This window comes from Penicillium coprophilum (genome assembly GCF_028826855.1).
Source record: "Penicillium coprophilum strain IBT 35676 chromosome Unknown utg000004l_segment0_segment0, whole genome shotgun sequence".
NCBI lineage: Eukaryota > Fungi > Ascomycota > Eurotiomycetes > Eurotiales > Aspergillaceae > Penicillium > Penicillium coprophilum.
The window spans coordinates 6,550,141-6,565,377 of record NW_026622723.1 but is presented as its reverse complement, the minus strand read 5'-3'; the positions used below and the strand labels follow the sequence as shown (position 1 = coordinate 6,565,377).

Below are 15,237 nucleotides of genomic sequence, written 5' to 3'. Positions count from 1 at the left end.
CATGTGCTCTTTGGATCATAACGAGAGCAAATCATATACACTGTGTCCAAGATTATGAGAAAGTGCAATTGTTAAATCGTGCTTCAAAGTTATTCATTTACTCACTCTTACGAGAAGGTTGATAAATCTACTGCAGTTAGAAAAGCTTTAACCTATATGCGAAACTCTAACCACATTTTTCAACAGTGCACTAGCTTCAATATAATGGGACTTAAATTGTAAGAACGGCTCTGGGATATGCTGAAAAGGTTGTAGTTTATAGGAGTACTTGTTTTACAATATGACAGGCTATTTCATGTCAGGTATTGGATTTCTCCATCCATCTGCGGCGAGGCAGAGTCAGACAAACGGCAGTAACTACCCAAACTTGAGGTTTACGCACCAACCCCTATCATTTTGGTATAGGTCATATTGTTCTAGATCGGAATATAGAGTGTGGATTCCCCGTAAAGATGTCTCCAACGAGGGATGGGATCTATACTAGAATTCTATGGTTGCCATACTATTTCAATGAGAGACAGTCGAGAATTCTCAGGGTATCTGACGCCCGCGACCTTAAAGCGCTGATCGGACTCGGTGATAACTTCTTTCCATTCCTCGACATCACGGATCTGCGAAAAGGACTCGCATGTAAGAATGGAGAAAGATTTGATGATCTTGGTGGTTGTACATACCTTGGAGTTGAAGAGAGTCAACATGCCGAAATCAATGTTTCTGGACCATTTGTCATCAGCATTGTAGAAGAAGAAAACGTAAGGTGAGACTTGTAACCTACCGTTGACATCGCTCGACGCTCAGGCTCATCGAGCCAGCCGGAGGCATAATTTCGTCAAAGATGATGATTTTGCTATTAGGTTTGAGGGATGGGACTAAAGCTCTTAGGATACGTTGGACATGAACATCGGGCCAATTGTGCAAGACCCAACGAAACATGAATCTAGAATCAATGAGGTCAACAGTTAGCGCGATATCCAGCTATCTAATACATCAGGCTCCACGTACCCGTCGGCGTCCTTGATAGGCTGCTCGTTGAAGAAGTCATGAGGCATGAACGACACATTCTTGCCCTCTCGAACTTGAGCAGTTTCAAGTGCCCCATGTAAATCCTGAACGACGATCTCAAGTCCTGGGAACTCTTCAGCGAGCGCAAATGCCACAGCGCCCGTGGATCCGCCCAAGTCAACGAGTTTCCCGGCCTGAAAGTCATTCGGCCAACTGTCGATGAGGTGTCGTGGCGCATATCCGTCGTCCTGATGGAATGCTCCCATAACGCCTGCAAATCTTCGAGCCTGTTCTGGGTGCTTCTCAAGGTACATGAACATACCGGACTCGCCGTTTCCTTTGGCGTACATGAAGCCGGTTTTGGCGGGATCGTTGGCCGCGGGTTCTTTTCTCAAGGCTTCGGTTAAACCAGTACCAGCGGGATACAAGACGTCCGTAGACAGGCCGGTCCAGTCTTTGATCAATGGCTCCCTCGCGATGACCTTGGTCGTCGCCGTGTGCGCCACGTGGCCTGGCCGTGGCTCGTAGAACATATGGTAGGGCATGCCGGCCCGCAAGACCTGACGGAGTACGGGAGCAGTGACGTTGACAGCCTTGGAGAGGTCATCATACGACACATCGCCTGTCAAAGGCACTTGATGGGCAATGTTGAAGTCACAGATGAACTGGGTCACACCAAACATCGTCATGACTGCCCATCCAGGTACGAGGCGAAGCTCGACAGGACCTGTCGCTAGGTCGCCCAACTCCAGGCTAGCATCGATAAGAGCTCTTCGGCATTCTTCCACATCTGGTGGGTATTTAACATCAAGGGGTGCATCAGGTCCCAGACTTAGGGGCGGTAGTCCTTGTTCCTGACGATATACCTCGATCTTATTGCTGCTTTCAGTGATAACCTTTGCCAAATGAGCGGATCGACTTGTATTGGAGGCCATGGTATTATTTTAATACTTGGAGACAGACAAAAGGCTGTCCAGTTTATGCTGCAGAGAAGCTCTGGGCCTGATTTAAAGGGAGTTCTACGGAGACAGTGACATATCATACTTTGTACGGAATTCAGTAACTTGAGAAAACTCAATGCTAGATAATTTGCGAATGCAGATAAGCAATGCATGCTTACTAGAGCGTAATCAATGTATGATTACAAGGATGCCACCAACGCATGGCTGAAATATGCAAGATGATAAGCATAGGAACTTGTGACAAGATATCTCAAAAGACGTGACTAGACCTCCGCAAAGCTCATAAATGGGCCCGGACCCTAGGCCCACAGCCCACCGTGGGTTGGGCCGTGGGGCCCCATAAAACCCATTAGGTAGGCGCGGATAAAGCGAACTCTGTATCGTTGTATTACGACGTTCCACTGATTATATCAAGTTGAAAATTTGAAGTTTAACAAAGGGAATACTATAAGTGTATATATCAATTTTGAACAAAATCCGATCGGTGGGGGTTTTAACAGAACCGAAATGGTAGATATTAATATTTTGACCCTGGATATATTTATATCACCACTTTCTAGTGAACCTCTATAATTTTAAACATCCTTTAATTAAAGCATTTTTTATATTCTTTCACGTTATAAAGAGAGAATACTAGGAAGTTATTCTAAAACATTAAATTTAATATAACATTCATTACCTTAGGGATTAGGGTAAGAAACAGACGTTAAAACAGAAGTAATTTGATAATCCTGAAAGGGCGGTTCAACTTTTATGTTTGTCTTATTTGGGCCCTAATATGCTCCTATTCAAAGCCCAGCCTATTTGGGGGTTGGTTGGGCTGGGCCTTGGGCTTTGGGCTTTATAGGCTTTGCGGAAGTTTAGACATGACAAGTCATTCTTTGACGCAGTATTTGAGAGTAAATTTGCGTTATTCAGTGGCATACATGCGTGTGAGAGTAACCCGCGAATGTAGTGTGGGCAAGCAGAACTCTTACGAACTGGTAAATCTATAAGGATATCGGGTTTTGTGTAGTCATTCTCAGCAGCACATATTGTACAGATATACTATACAATCCAAGCATAGAGGTATAACATTTTTATCTGCTACCCGATACAGAGCTATATATATATCAGTGCCGTATTTATCAAAATCTATATCAACTATATCCGAATCTCACGAACCATATATGGCTCAGTAAGGTCATCTTCTCCAAGCTTGTCGCCATCCTATCCGTTCTTCAGTTGATCTCCTTGGTGATCCTCAACCCTGTGCATGTGCAGCAATCCAGTGAGACCTTCGGCGATCTCAACGTCGACATGGCCACCGTGATGACTTGCCATCAGCGTCTTTCTCCACTTTCCTGTCTAATTATTTAAGAAAAATTCTGATGGCCAAGCAGACTTTCAAAATTGCCGCATAACTTCCACGCTTCTCTATATACTATGGGGGAACATGGGGTAGAAAATTATCCAGCCATTAAATTTAGTCCTTCACTTTATGGGTTCATGAGATCTTCAAGCTTGCCTCCACAATTCCATATTCCAATCCAGGCGCACGATGGATGCCATCAACCACCAGGCCGGCCTCATCCAGTACTTTACGAAAGGTTCGTTCTGTTCTTTCTTTGCCTCCGATGCACAACATGATCATGTCTGACACTGTACTGAAGACAGTGCCGTTGTCATCAAACAGAATATTCTCTGCAATCAAAACTTTTGAATCGGGACCCATGACTGGCACAATTTGCTTCAACAGTTGGACAAGTTCAACATCGCCCAAATTATAAGCTACTGCGCGGAGGTGGTATGCCATCGCATTCGAAATTGGCTGACGAGTGAGGTAGTCGTGCTCGAGAAGCTGTACGCCGTCCGGAAGTAGACCTGTTGTCCTGGCTAGCTCAAGTGTCTCCGCACGATCTTCCAAAACACACTGTTCGGGGCGTATCTGAGGGAATGCCTGCAAGACTTCCTTGATAACGTGTCCATTGCCGCCACCGACATCCACAAAAACGGGCCTCTCATGATCCTCGGGGATCAGCTTACTATAGTCAAAGAACCCTGTGTATGGCCGTAAATGCTGGACGTTCGACGCCAAAGTGTGTATGCCTTCTGTTCTTTCCGGCATCGTGGACAGAATCTCAAATGTAGTTTTGCCCTCTTGGCCTTCATTCCACGTAAATGGGCTGTACCTGGCACTTTTTGCCTCCTCCCTATCTTTCAAGGAAAGATACTCGGGCAGCCTGATCAGAGCCCGAATTCCTTCGTCATAACAGGGCGCGAAAAGCGCCCCGAGCGGCCCAGCATAGGCCAAGGACGTGTGCGTATGTTGATATGCGTCATTATCACGCATAAGAAACCCTGTTCTTGTCACTACCCTCAAGAGACGCTCGAGCAGGGCTTCTTGGGTCTCAGTGGCCATCGCAAGGCCTTGGAGAGATATTGAACCTGTAGTTGGAATAGTTTGAAGGACATTTAACGACAAAAGTGTCCTGATAACAGCCGTCTCCATTGTTTTTACGATTAGAGACGTAGCGTGCTCTGCAGGAGACTGCACAAGAGCAACAAGCTCCTCGGACTTTTTCAGGGAGGGTAGGCTGTCGACCATGAACCTTTCAGAGGAACCCTCGATTGTCCTACTCAAGTCGGCGATTTCTGCTGCAAGAGCCTGGATACGGCTGAGCTGATCAACCGTCATGATGTATCCAATGAATTTATCCGGACTGAAAATGGCGTGGAAGCTGAAGGTGGGAAGCGAATGAGTTTTCAAGAATGGGGATTATAAACATCGACTGAAAAGATTTTTTGTGTTTTTAACATTTGCTGACAAGAGATTTGAGCTCTACATTATTCTTATTTATGCATCAGCGTCTATATAGAATGCCACTCTCTACATATTTCGGCAATATAGTAAGCTATGTAAGCCATCGCAGCCTGGCATCATCACGGGGTGTCATGTTTATATGCACGTAAGCATGCCATCTGCAAAGGTAAATGTAAGACTGCAATATACATGCATATGCCTAACTCTTTGACGTGGTCAGCTATGGGTGCACAGAGTATATAAGATGTGGAGACTCCGGCCTTCACGTCTTGGCTGGGTAGCATCATAACCCTTTCACATCGCCATGTCTACCACTGAGGAATGGGTTCAGGAATTTGAGGCTCTTTGTGGTCGAGTTTCCTCACTATTCCATTCTGAAATTGAGGATGAGAATGTTCGCATTCGAGCCTTGCGTCTTGCTGAAAAGGCTGTGCATCAGCTCCATACCCCCATGACATTTGCTGAAGCGCAGACATGGGCACCGTTGGAGCTGTTTGGTGCCGGAGTGGCCTGTGAGATGGGCATATTTGACGTTCTCTCCAAACACTCTGGGCCTCTTAGCACCGCCGATGTCGCTAAAGAGCTCAATGCTGATCCAGCCTTGGTTGCTCGGATCATGCGTCTATTGGATGCACATTATATGGTCGACCAAATCTCCTTGGGTCAATATGCAGCAAACGCAATTACTAGGGACTATGTACAGCCCTACCGGAAAGGCAACGTCATGACCCAGTCAGTATCTAAATAAATATTTGACCTTCTTCTTTGAGTTATAATATGGCTGATGATCATGATTCGCTCAGAATTGGCTTGATGACCTCGTATTTTGCTCTCCCAACCTGGCTTCGTGACAACGATTACAACGTGCTACCTGATGCGAAACACTGTGCCTGGCAGGTTGGCGCCAATACCAGCAAAACATTCTGGGATAGCATGTCGGAGGATCCACGGCTAAGTACATACTTCAACGATTACATGACACTCCCTCGTACGACCCAAGAGGAGGATTTTGTCAGCTTCTATCCATTCGAGACTGTCTTCAGCAATTCTAATGCTGATGACATCCTCTTCGTCGACATGTAGGGCCCCCAATCTGGGAGACGAACATGAAATCTCAAACTGAACCTGTCTCATCTAGTGGTGGCGGTCTCGGTCATCAGGCTATGCGTGTCCGAAACGCCTTCCCACGTTCTCGGGGTCGCGTAATTCTACAAGACCTTCCCCAAGTCACTAGCAAGATTGCGGCCAACTCGCTACCAGATGTAGAAGTCATGGACCACGACATGGCGGACCCACAGCCTGTCAAAGGCGCCCGTGTGTACTACCTTCGCGGTGTCCTACATAACCATGCCGATCATGTGTCCGTACAATACCTCTCGCAGTTTGCTGCCGCCATGGGCCCTGAGTCAAGATTATTGATTCATGAGTCCTTAGCATCGGACCTCAATCCTACTAAAAACGTCACAAGGTTTGATCTGAGCATGTTGGCATCGTGCGGAGGTGCACAGAGGTCTGAGGCGGAGCAGAAGGCATTATTGGAGGAGGTCGGGCTAGAGGTATTAGCGACAACCAGTACGCCGAGAGACTGGTCGATCATGGAAGCCAGGTTAAAGAGGGTGTAGAAGGATGTGATCTCTGGCTTGTGATCACAGACCTGTGGAGATGGAGTGTGGCCCGGAGTAATTTCACAATTTGCTTCTCAAGATATGTTTTCCATTCAAGTACCGGTCACGGAGACATGTGTTTTTTTGAACTGCAATTTTGGGACTCACTGAATTAGAAAGGGCTAATGAGGCCAAAGGTGAAGATCCTCAATGCCAACTCTCCCAGCACTATCTCGTAGGGACTGTAGGAGTAGGACCGAATTCATGGTGAAAGCTTATGCCTCGAGCTCTTGTAGACTAGGGATCGATGGGTGATGGTCTAATATAAGAATTTGAAGGGAGGGATTGGATGGATGGAGGAGACGGAGAGAGAAGGAGGGGGGGTTTTATACCAGGAGTTGGAGACCACACGCCTTCCATTTGATACCCAAAGAGGGAAGGAAGGAACGGTCTGTGGATTCCTACCAAGTTGAATCTCAACGGGTAACGCGACCTTGGACGGTAATTTGTTTTCAATCTAGAGCACAACAAAAGTTGTTTTACCCAAAAGTTTACATCGGATGAATGAACTAAGGTAAAATACTAGCTGCAGTTGTGTCGAGAGAATAGGTTTTCGATGAACCGGAAATTGACATTCAATGGTTTACTGAGGTATCAAGCCGAGCTGTCTGAACTTGTCGAACGTATTGACGAACGATTGGTAGGAATCGATGTGCCCAGTCCATCCAAACCGCCGCGCTTTGTTTATGCTCAATGTAGCACTCCACGTCCTCTGAAAGAGAAAATCTCCCACTTCCCAGCCGGCAAGGTCAAATGTCGCTTTGGCACCCGGCAAATCTTGACGATCGCACAAGTCCTCCCACACCTTGCGTTTGTCCTGACACCATTCGGCCAGGCGCCACTCGACTTGTAACTCGCCCTCTCTGGGCACCGCTTTTTCGAAATGCTGTTGCGAGTCGGCGTTGGCACCGAGACTTGAGGCGAGGCGTGGCCACATGTAGCGCCAGGAAAAATAATCTCCATTGGTGACGTTGAAAGCTTCATTAGCGCATGACTTCCGGGTCGAAACGAATATAGTCAGGTCGGCGATCAAAGGTGCGTATGACACGTCCTCTGTTCCTTCCCAGTATCGCTGATTCGTCGGCATTGGGGCAACGGTACCCAGCTCGCGGCAGATCAAGAAGTATATGGCAATGGTGAGGGCCTCATTCAAACCATACGGCTGCGAGTTTGCACCGATGATGGCCTCCGATCGTATGACATTCCACGACCAGGCCTTGCCACGCTGCATTACGGTCAGTGTGTCTTCTTGGGGAAAATAGAAATTCTCAAATGGCCCATAGCGGCGTGGGTCGTCTTCCCGCGCTGGAGAGGGCACGGGTTCGACATGGAGATTGTAGTACTTTCCGCCTGTCTGCAAAGTAACGTTCTCTAACTTGGGGGCTGTCTTGTCGATGGCGGCTATGAAATTTTTGAAGAGGGCTTTGTTGGCGGTGTATGACTCTGCAAAATCATCCTTGTGAAGGTAAGAACAGAAATAAGCATGGCTGACGGGACCGCAGATCTCTTTCATCCTTTCCACTAGGCAGGGAACGTCATTTGTGAAGTCGAGAGCGATGAACTTGATCCGAGAGTCCGTGATAGTAGCTTTTAAGGGACTTCTCGAAGTGACAATGATAGATTCCCATTCGGCAGAGGTGGTTGTGTTGCAGAGATGCGCAACAATGGCGCTACCGCTGAGGCCATTGGCACCGGTGATGAAAGCTGTTCTTGCCATACTGCGACAGGCAACTGATGAACTCCAAGTGCAGACCAGTGTTTGATATCACTGAGCGAATGCCGATCAGAGGATATGCAGCATGAACGCACACTTAATAAATGTGGTGGTCATATTCATTATGCTCGAACCCTTCCTATCGGGTAGACTGTGGAGAGCCGTGCGGCTGGCCTGTCAACGGAGGGAGAAAGGCAAAAAGGCTGTCATCACGCTGACCTGATTTCTAGTGTAAGGTGATCTACATGGCCTGTAGAAAACTACCACTCCTACTCCGTGGAGCCTGAGCGTACGAGCTGTGAAAATCAATCAAGGGGGTATGTATTTTGCGGTCGGTATCTGCATGGATGATCTGCAAGCACACCCCTTGAGGCTTGGCGTAATGTGGGATAATCACGGCTTACTGCCTAGGATTAGGCGAATTACTGGTGATGATGCTGATTACGCTCCGGATTATGGCTACAAAACACTCACTCCTGAAGACTATCTGAACCTCTGTCGAATTCTTGTGGAATGGTCAGAGTAAAGCAGAATCCCTGCTTAGGTTGACTAACCCAAAAAGCCAATTCGTCTTGCGATAATGACTCTTGGTTTCATCCTCGGTGTTGGTTTGATTGTTGTCTTAGGGTACCTGGTGTCTCGGTGTATCTACTGCCGGACTTTACATCCCCTCAGCAAAGTTCCTGGGCCGTTCTGGTCATCTGTCACCCGGTTATGGCTGACCCATGCTGTCTCAAAAGGAAACCTGGATGTGGTACAACGGGAATTGCACAAGAGATATGGCCCACTTGTTCGCATTGCACCAGATGAGGTCGCTTGTGCAGATCCCGAAGCGATTCGCAAGATATATAGCACAACCTCACCACTCAACAAGTCTGATTTCTATCATATCTGGGATGTGGGAGCCTTTTCCAAATATCCCAATGCCTTTGCTATCGTTGACGAAAAGCTGCATTCTGAGCGAAGGCGCATCGTGAGCAGCGTGTATAGTATGTCTACTGTCTTGACTTTAGAGTCATACATTGACAACTGCAGTCGCTTGTTTGTCGAGCGTATGACTGAGCGTACCATTCCTGATCAAGCGATTGATCTCGGAGATTGGTTTCTATGGTGAGAGTTCTTCTTAAGAATATAGGCTATATATTAATTAAATGATTTCTCTAGGTACGCCTATGATGTTATAGGAGAGCTCTTTTTTGGTCGCCCCCTCGGCTTTATTGAGAATCAAGGCGACGAAGGCGCTTTCCTTGCATCCCTGGAGGTGATGCTTCCTGTGCTCACAACTGCAGCGGTTTCTTCGCCCCTAGTCCGTGGTCTGATTATGGGTTTGTTTACACTCAGCTCTACTGCACGCAAAGGGCTCAGGGGCATGAATCGCATAATCGAAACGGCACGCACGAGCGTGGACAACAGAGTCTCTGCTGTTGCATCTCATGGACAACAGGAGAGAAAAGATCTTTTGCATAACTTACTCACCATCGTCGATTTGAAAGGGGAAAAATCGGACTTCGGCATTGAAGACGTCAAGAACGAGGCTTTCGCAGCTCTGTAAGTGTATAGAGCATATATTTCGTACACACATACAATCTGCTGATATACTTGATTTGATAGCACAGCAGGCGCGGACGCCACCATGATTGAACTGCAAGCAGTCTTCTATTACCTCACCAAAAATCGATATATATATGAAGAGCTTCGAAAAGAGGTTGACGAAGCCGTGGAGAGCGGGAAACTATCCGAATTCCCCAGTTATTCCGAAGCTGTCCGACTCCCATTTCTCAAGGCAGCGATCAAAGAGGCATTGCGGTTACATCCTGGCGTAGGGTTTACTATGCCTAGAGTCGTGGATCAGGCTGGAATTGAGCTAGCAGGAATGTACATCCCACCAGGATGGAAAGTTGGTATGAATGCGGCTGTTATAGGACGAGATGATGGTGTATATGGCCCGGATGCCGACACTTTTCGTCCAGAAAGATGGATCGAACGCTCTGACCCCAATATGGAAAGATGCAATAACCTAGTGTTTGGGGCGGGTACTAGAATTTGCGTTGGCAAACAGGTGAGCCTATCCAAAGACTAGCCCAACTACATCACGAGGTACAGTATAAGTGCTAACGTCGTCACAGATTGCTCTTAGTGAGATCTACAAAATTGTACCACTGTTGATTCGCAAATTTGATTTTGTTCTAGTGGACTCGAGTAAGAGCTGGGTGACCCATGATTATTTTTTCAATAAGCAGAGTGGCTTTCAGGTCAAGGTCAAAGTCCGAGGCCTATGAGTCTGTTTGAAATAGCCAGATTAGATTACAGGGCCACTTCGTGTCGATCATTTCTTTGGTCACAACACGGATTAAAAAGCCAATGAAGCAGCTTCAGCCTTGGGCACAAAAGAAGATATGTATTTATCTTCCATGATGGTGATAATTTTCTATATTTCTAAATACAAATATACTCACTCACTCTACGTTAACCGTGGCCCCAAATTCTAGTAGCAGTTTCACAGCCACCTCACTTCCCGCGCCAACAGCGACTGATAGCGGTGTTTGCCCATCCTTGTTTCGTATGTTGAGCAACGAAGTGTCTCCGCTGCAGCGATTCAGAAGTCGCTCCAGTATCCTGTGACGATTATGGAACACAGCCCAATGAAGGGCCGACCAATGAGCATTGTCAACATGCCCTATCCCGGCCCCATGTGATAGCAATAGCTCTAATATCTCTTCATAGCCTCCGATTACCGCACACAACAGAGGTGTCAGCCCCGAATTGTCCTTCGAGTTGCAATCTGCGTTATGTTGGAGTAGAAGGGATACAACTTTGCTATTTCCGGTCTGGACTGCTTGATGAAGCACGGTCGGCCCTGCTGATATTCTGCCACTTTCGTTGTCAACGACAGGATTATCCGAGTTTCTGGTTGTGTAATATCCTCTGTTATCCTTCAGCTCCAAAGGTGGAACAAGGGTAATAGCAGCAGAAAACGGGGCTGTCTCTTTCAGCGTCGCTGTCCAGAAGTCGTCCGCGCCTTTATTCATCCCGCATTGGTCGTTGGGGTCCAAGAGGAAATCGTACTCCATCATATTCTCGGCTTGACTCTCCTCGTAGTGGCCTATGGGGGACTGCCTGTGACCAATACACGTTGTATTGGGTGGTGTGAGTGGTGCCAATGCGTTGGAGGCTATTGGGCTAATGCCGTCCAAGGCATCCGAGCCGCCGGTTTGCGGATGCGATTGATCTTGATCTGGGGTGGCTTTTCGTTCACGAATTTTTTCTACCCGAGAACGAGCCAAATGTCAATATCATCAACGTTTCATTTTGGATCATCTGGACTAACGTCTGAACCGCTTCTGTGCCCGACGATTCTGCTCACGACGGCGATCCGCCACCGCTGCCTTTGCTTTCGCGGAGCTGGTATCTTGCGTCGATGTTTGAAGCCCACATAAAGTGCATAGCATTCTGAAAGTACGAATTTAGACTCGGTGTTGCTGCGTAGTGACACGATTATACGACTGCTTCCAGAATAATATGTGAAGGATCTGCTTCACATGTCACTTAGCTAAGAATCAGTTGTACCAAGCAGTGCAATCCATAGAAGTTCAATCATTGGTAGCTAATTTTTCAATACTCTGGGGGCTTGGTACATACTTTATCGTGCGTGAATAGTGAGTTTCTCAGTGGTGGGGATATTATCCTCCGTGGCAAGTGAAGGATTAAGCAGATGAGCAGGGTTTGAGGCCATATTTATGCTCATTCGGTATCTTTAATAAACACAGTATCAGCCCCTGGATATCAAAGGATCAATTTGGAGAGAGACCAATCCTGTGATCAGTTGTGCATGTCAAGAAGGTAATTGAGCAGCTCATGCATGTGACATGTCTAGCTGAGGACCTTAAAATGTCCACTATCACTCCAATGTAATTGGACAAAATTAGCATTACCTCTTACGTCTATCTGTCAAGTTGACATTCCAGTGAGCTGGAGGTAGTTTTGGGTGGGGCTTTGGCGCCTCCCTCGCGCCCTGCGGGTGAGCGGGCGATCAGATTCGGCTCCGGGGTTCGTTCTCGGGGTGAGTTCCGGGTGCCCAGGTCTTGGTGTAGATCAAGTATGGAGGGCCGCCCTATCCTGAAGTGCCTTGTATGCAGTGTCACCATATACTTGGGCGCCTTATATGCGATGTTACCCAATGTCCGTGAATTTCATCGTGCCATTTTATGTAACCCTCACCATCGCGTACAAGAACTTAGCGGAATGCCATGAAGTATGGAATGAACGTTGATTCTTGAGTGTACAGTACATTCCCTCAAGTGCCCTTCAGGTTACATTTCGCTGGTGTTCGGCATCTAGGAGGAATTATAGCATTATCCAGCTAGATCCTAAAAGACACAAAACGGGCTTTATCAATCTGCGTTCTTTAGTTCTGCGCCATGTTTTGAAAAGATATATCTATACACAATACACTGCCCAGATCACTTCAGCTTCCAGTCACCAACCGTGGCCCCCACGTTACATCATATACCTAATTTGAATACACGTGGGAATCTTGACACCATTCATCCAGGCAAGGGGTCTCAAATGTCCGATTTTTCTTTCAGAAAGTGGTGGAAGGCCAAGTTCAGCCTTGAAGGTTAAAATCTACAGGTATGCACACCTAGGCCAGTACCATGAATGGAACCATATAACTCATCAAACGTTCCTCCAGGATTGAGATTTGAAGGGTCCAAGAAGAGACAGCTTCGCATCTCTAATCTCTGCGATATCACGAGAATCACCCAGACTCCCGTGGTGAAGAAAGATTCATGCGATTGACAGCAATTGGGGCATTGCATGTGCGTCAGACTAGCAATGCTTGGCAAAACAGAGTCGAGTCAGTGTAGATGATCTGCAAACTCAGTCAGTGCGCGAATTAATGATCTACAATCTCGGACTTTCCCCGGGAAAAGACTTGGTTTTTTTTTTCCATGATTATTTTTCCCTTCTGGAATCCTCTCGCTCTATGGACCATATCTACTGTTGAAAAATCTGCTCTATTAATTCCGCTATGTCAGATTATTATGAAGATTAGGATAATGATAGAGATTGCAAGACTACAGACCTCCGGGTAGAGTGTCTGTGTCTGCTTACCTTGTGTAACCTTTGGTTTAACAGCAGGCATTTCATACGATGAACCAATCAGAGCATTGACAACCCTGCATGAGGCTCAATTAGTTGGAATATATCACTGCCATTGGGTCTGCTCCCGTATACGCACACCCGTCGGCATTTTGAATGTCTGGGCTTTGTACATAGAGTCATGGTTTGTTTTTAGCTTTACTCTGGGAAGAGAGCCACTCCAATCAAATAAATCATGAGCATCATGAGGCTGCTTCCAGCTTGAAGGATTTGCTGGAAAATTACATTACCGCAATAAGCACGAACTAATCATTGGGGGTACATGCAGAAGCAAAGGCTGATTGGTCGATTCCTGGCTCAATTTTCCTCTGCAGGTTACCTTCCATATTGGGATTCCTAATCTATGTAAATCTTTAGTAGTTATGTCATAAAAAGGGTTTCTCTATGCCAGTAAGGGGTGGAAGCTGAACATGGCACAATTCTATACGCGAGTCTGCAAACATTTGTGAGATATACGCGACTATTACGCTTGCTGACTATTTCATGTGATACTTTGGCTGATATTAAAGACAAGAAATTCAAGTCATCCTAGATAGGTGAAGTGAACACAGCTCTATCACAACACTGGTGGGTGATCCTCAAGAGAGCTCCCATCATGATCCTTTACCCCCCAGATCTGCACAGAACAACAGAACAACCTATCTATTGGTTAATTGACGAGCATGTAAATCTCACAAAGAGCTCATCAAGTCTTTTCGCCCGTCTTTTGCGCTCAGCCGCACCACAAGTTTTCCGTCCAGTTCGTTCACACGTCCCACATACTTCTCTAGTTCGTGAAGCCCAACTTCAGTAACTCGTGGCTTCACCAAACCCTTGCGAACAAACTCAGCAGCATTTGCAATGTCCACACGATCGCCCGTGATACTCCCAACAATCCGAATCCCATTGTCGATCAAATCAAGGGGGTGAAGTGATATCTTTGAAGTGGGTGGGGGGATGCCTACTGCGACCAGAGTTCCGTGGTAATCCAGACACTTCAAGGCCTCTTCGTAGGCTGTTGCAGCTCCAGCACACACGATGATCGCAGAACAAAGCTTGCCCTCTGTTTGTACCAGCATGGCGCTCCTGAGGTCTTCCTCCTTTTCGAAATTCAAATACACCTCGGCTCCTGCATCTCTACAAAGAAGTCTCCGTCCTTCTCCTCGGTCGATTGCGATAGGCCGGTAGCCCATATGCTTTGCATATGATAATGCCAACGATCCCACTCCACCTGCCGCTCCAGAGATGCCGACCCATGAGCCTATTGCGAGACTCGCCACCTTCAGCGCTTTGTAAGCTGTAACACCGGCACACATTATTGGGGCTAGCATTTCGCTAGGGATTCCATCTGGCAGAGGCGTGATATACCTCTCCGGGACGACTGTATACCTGGCTAGGGTACCCGGCACATCACGCCCACTGAAAACTTGCTTTAGACATCGTGTCTCATCTTTCATATCATCACATACGTGGCAAGATCCACACGCGTCACGAATCCAGCCAACGCCAACCAGACGGCCCACCGTAGCTGCTTTGCTTGTGCACAAAGAACCTACAGCGGCAATTCGACCTACGCCCTCGTGGCCTAGAATTGTTTGGCATCGTCCAAGGTAGCCGCAGGCTACTGAAAGGTCCGTTCCGCAGACACCAGTAACTTCTAACTCAACTAGAACCTCTTTAGGCTCGATGGTTGGGATCGGGAATTTTTGTATCTCGAACGAGAATTTACGACCTTGCTGAACGGTATTTTGTTAGAGACAATACACAGCGCCCATGGCGGCAATAGGGTTTTTTTTACATTCTGAAGGACTGCAGCCACCTGGTCTGATGTTGCTCTTTTTTCTGTGCTGGAGCTCATTGTGAAGTTCGGGAAGGATAATTGGTGGCAGTTATTCACTGGTCAGAATGCGCGGCACCCAGAAAACTCAGATTTAATTCAAAAGTAAATGC

At 47.0% G+C, this 15,237-nt stretch overlaps 7 protein-coding genes across 7 annotated transcripts; 2 read left to right on the top strand and 5 right to left on the bottom strand.

The window, feature by feature from the left end:
- Nucleotides 1-488: 488 nt before the first annotated feature.
- Nucleotides 489-1,937, bottom strand: N7500_006905 (O-methyltransferase family 2; the record flags this gene model as incomplete). Its single annotated transcript, XM_056678049.1, has 3 exons — nt 489-714; nt 776-937; nt 1,003-1,937. The coding sequence occupies 3 exons, from the start codon at nt 1,935-1,937 to the stop codon at nt 489-491; spliced, it is 1,323 nt and encodes a 440-aa protein (XP_056533049.1).
- Nucleotides 1,938-3,450: 1,513 nt separating this feature from the next.
- Nucleotides 3,451-4,641, bottom strand: N7500_006904 (S-adenosyl-L-methionine-dependent methyltransferase; the record flags this gene model as incomplete). Its single annotated transcript, XM_056678048.1, has 1 exon — nt 3,451-4,641. The coding sequence occupies one exon, from the start codon at nt 4,639-4,641 to the stop codon at nt 3,451-3,453; it is 1,191 nt and encodes a 396-aa protein (XP_056533048.1).
- Nucleotides 4,642-5,071: 430 nt separating this feature from the next.
- Nucleotides 5,072-6,389, top strand: N7500_006903 (Plant methyltransferase dimerization; the record flags this gene model as incomplete). The annotated part of the gene is made up of 3 exons (XM_056678047.1): nt 5,072-5,499; nt 5,571-5,846; nt 5,906-6,389. 3 exons carry the CDS (start codon nt 5,072-5,074, stop codon nt 6,387-6,389), a joined length of 1,188 nt encoding a protein of 395 aa, XP_056533047.1.
- Nucleotides 6,390-7,014: 625 nt separating this feature from the next.
- Nucleotides 7,015-8,148, bottom strand: N7500_006902 (SDR family oxidoreductase; the record flags this gene model as incomplete). Its single annotated transcript, XM_056678046.1, has 1 exon — nt 7,015-8,148. One exon carries the CDS (start codon nt 8,146-8,148, stop codon nt 7,015-7,017), a length of 1,134 nt encoding a protein of 377 aa, XP_056533046.1.
- Nucleotides 8,149-8,725: 577 nt separating this feature from the next.
- Nucleotides 8,726-10,424, top strand: N7500_006901 (cytochrome P450; the record flags this gene model as incomplete). The annotated part of the gene is made up of 4 exons (XM_056678045.1): nt 8,726-9,255; nt 9,310-9,693; nt 9,757-10,204; nt 10,272-10,424. The coding sequence occupies 4 exons, from the start codon at nt 8,726-8,728 to the stop codon at nt 10,422-10,424; spliced, it is 1,515 nt and encodes a 504-aa protein (XP_056533045.1).
- A 177-nt stretch (nt 10,425-10,601) lies between these two features.
- N7500_006900 (uncharacterized protein) lies at nt 10,602-11,594 on the bottom strand (the record flags this gene model as incomplete). Its single annotated transcript, XM_056678044.1, has 2 exons — nt 10,602-11,410; nt 11,474-11,594. 2 exons carry the CDS (start codon nt 11,592-11,594, stop codon nt 10,602-10,604), a joined length of 930 nt encoding a protein of 309 aa, XP_056533044.1.
- A 2,385-nt stretch (nt 11,595-13,979) lies between these two features.
- N7500_006899 (zinc-dependent alcohol dehydrogenase) lies at nt 13,980-15,145 on the bottom strand (the record flags this gene model as incomplete). The annotated part of the gene is made up of 2 exons (XM_056678043.1): nt 13,980-15,023; nt 15,086-15,145. The coding sequence occupies 2 exons, from the start codon at nt 15,143-15,145 to the stop codon at nt 13,980-13,982; spliced, it is 1,104 nt and encodes a 367-aa protein (XP_056533043.1).
- Between the last annotated feature and the right edge of the window lie 92 nt (nt 15,146-15,237).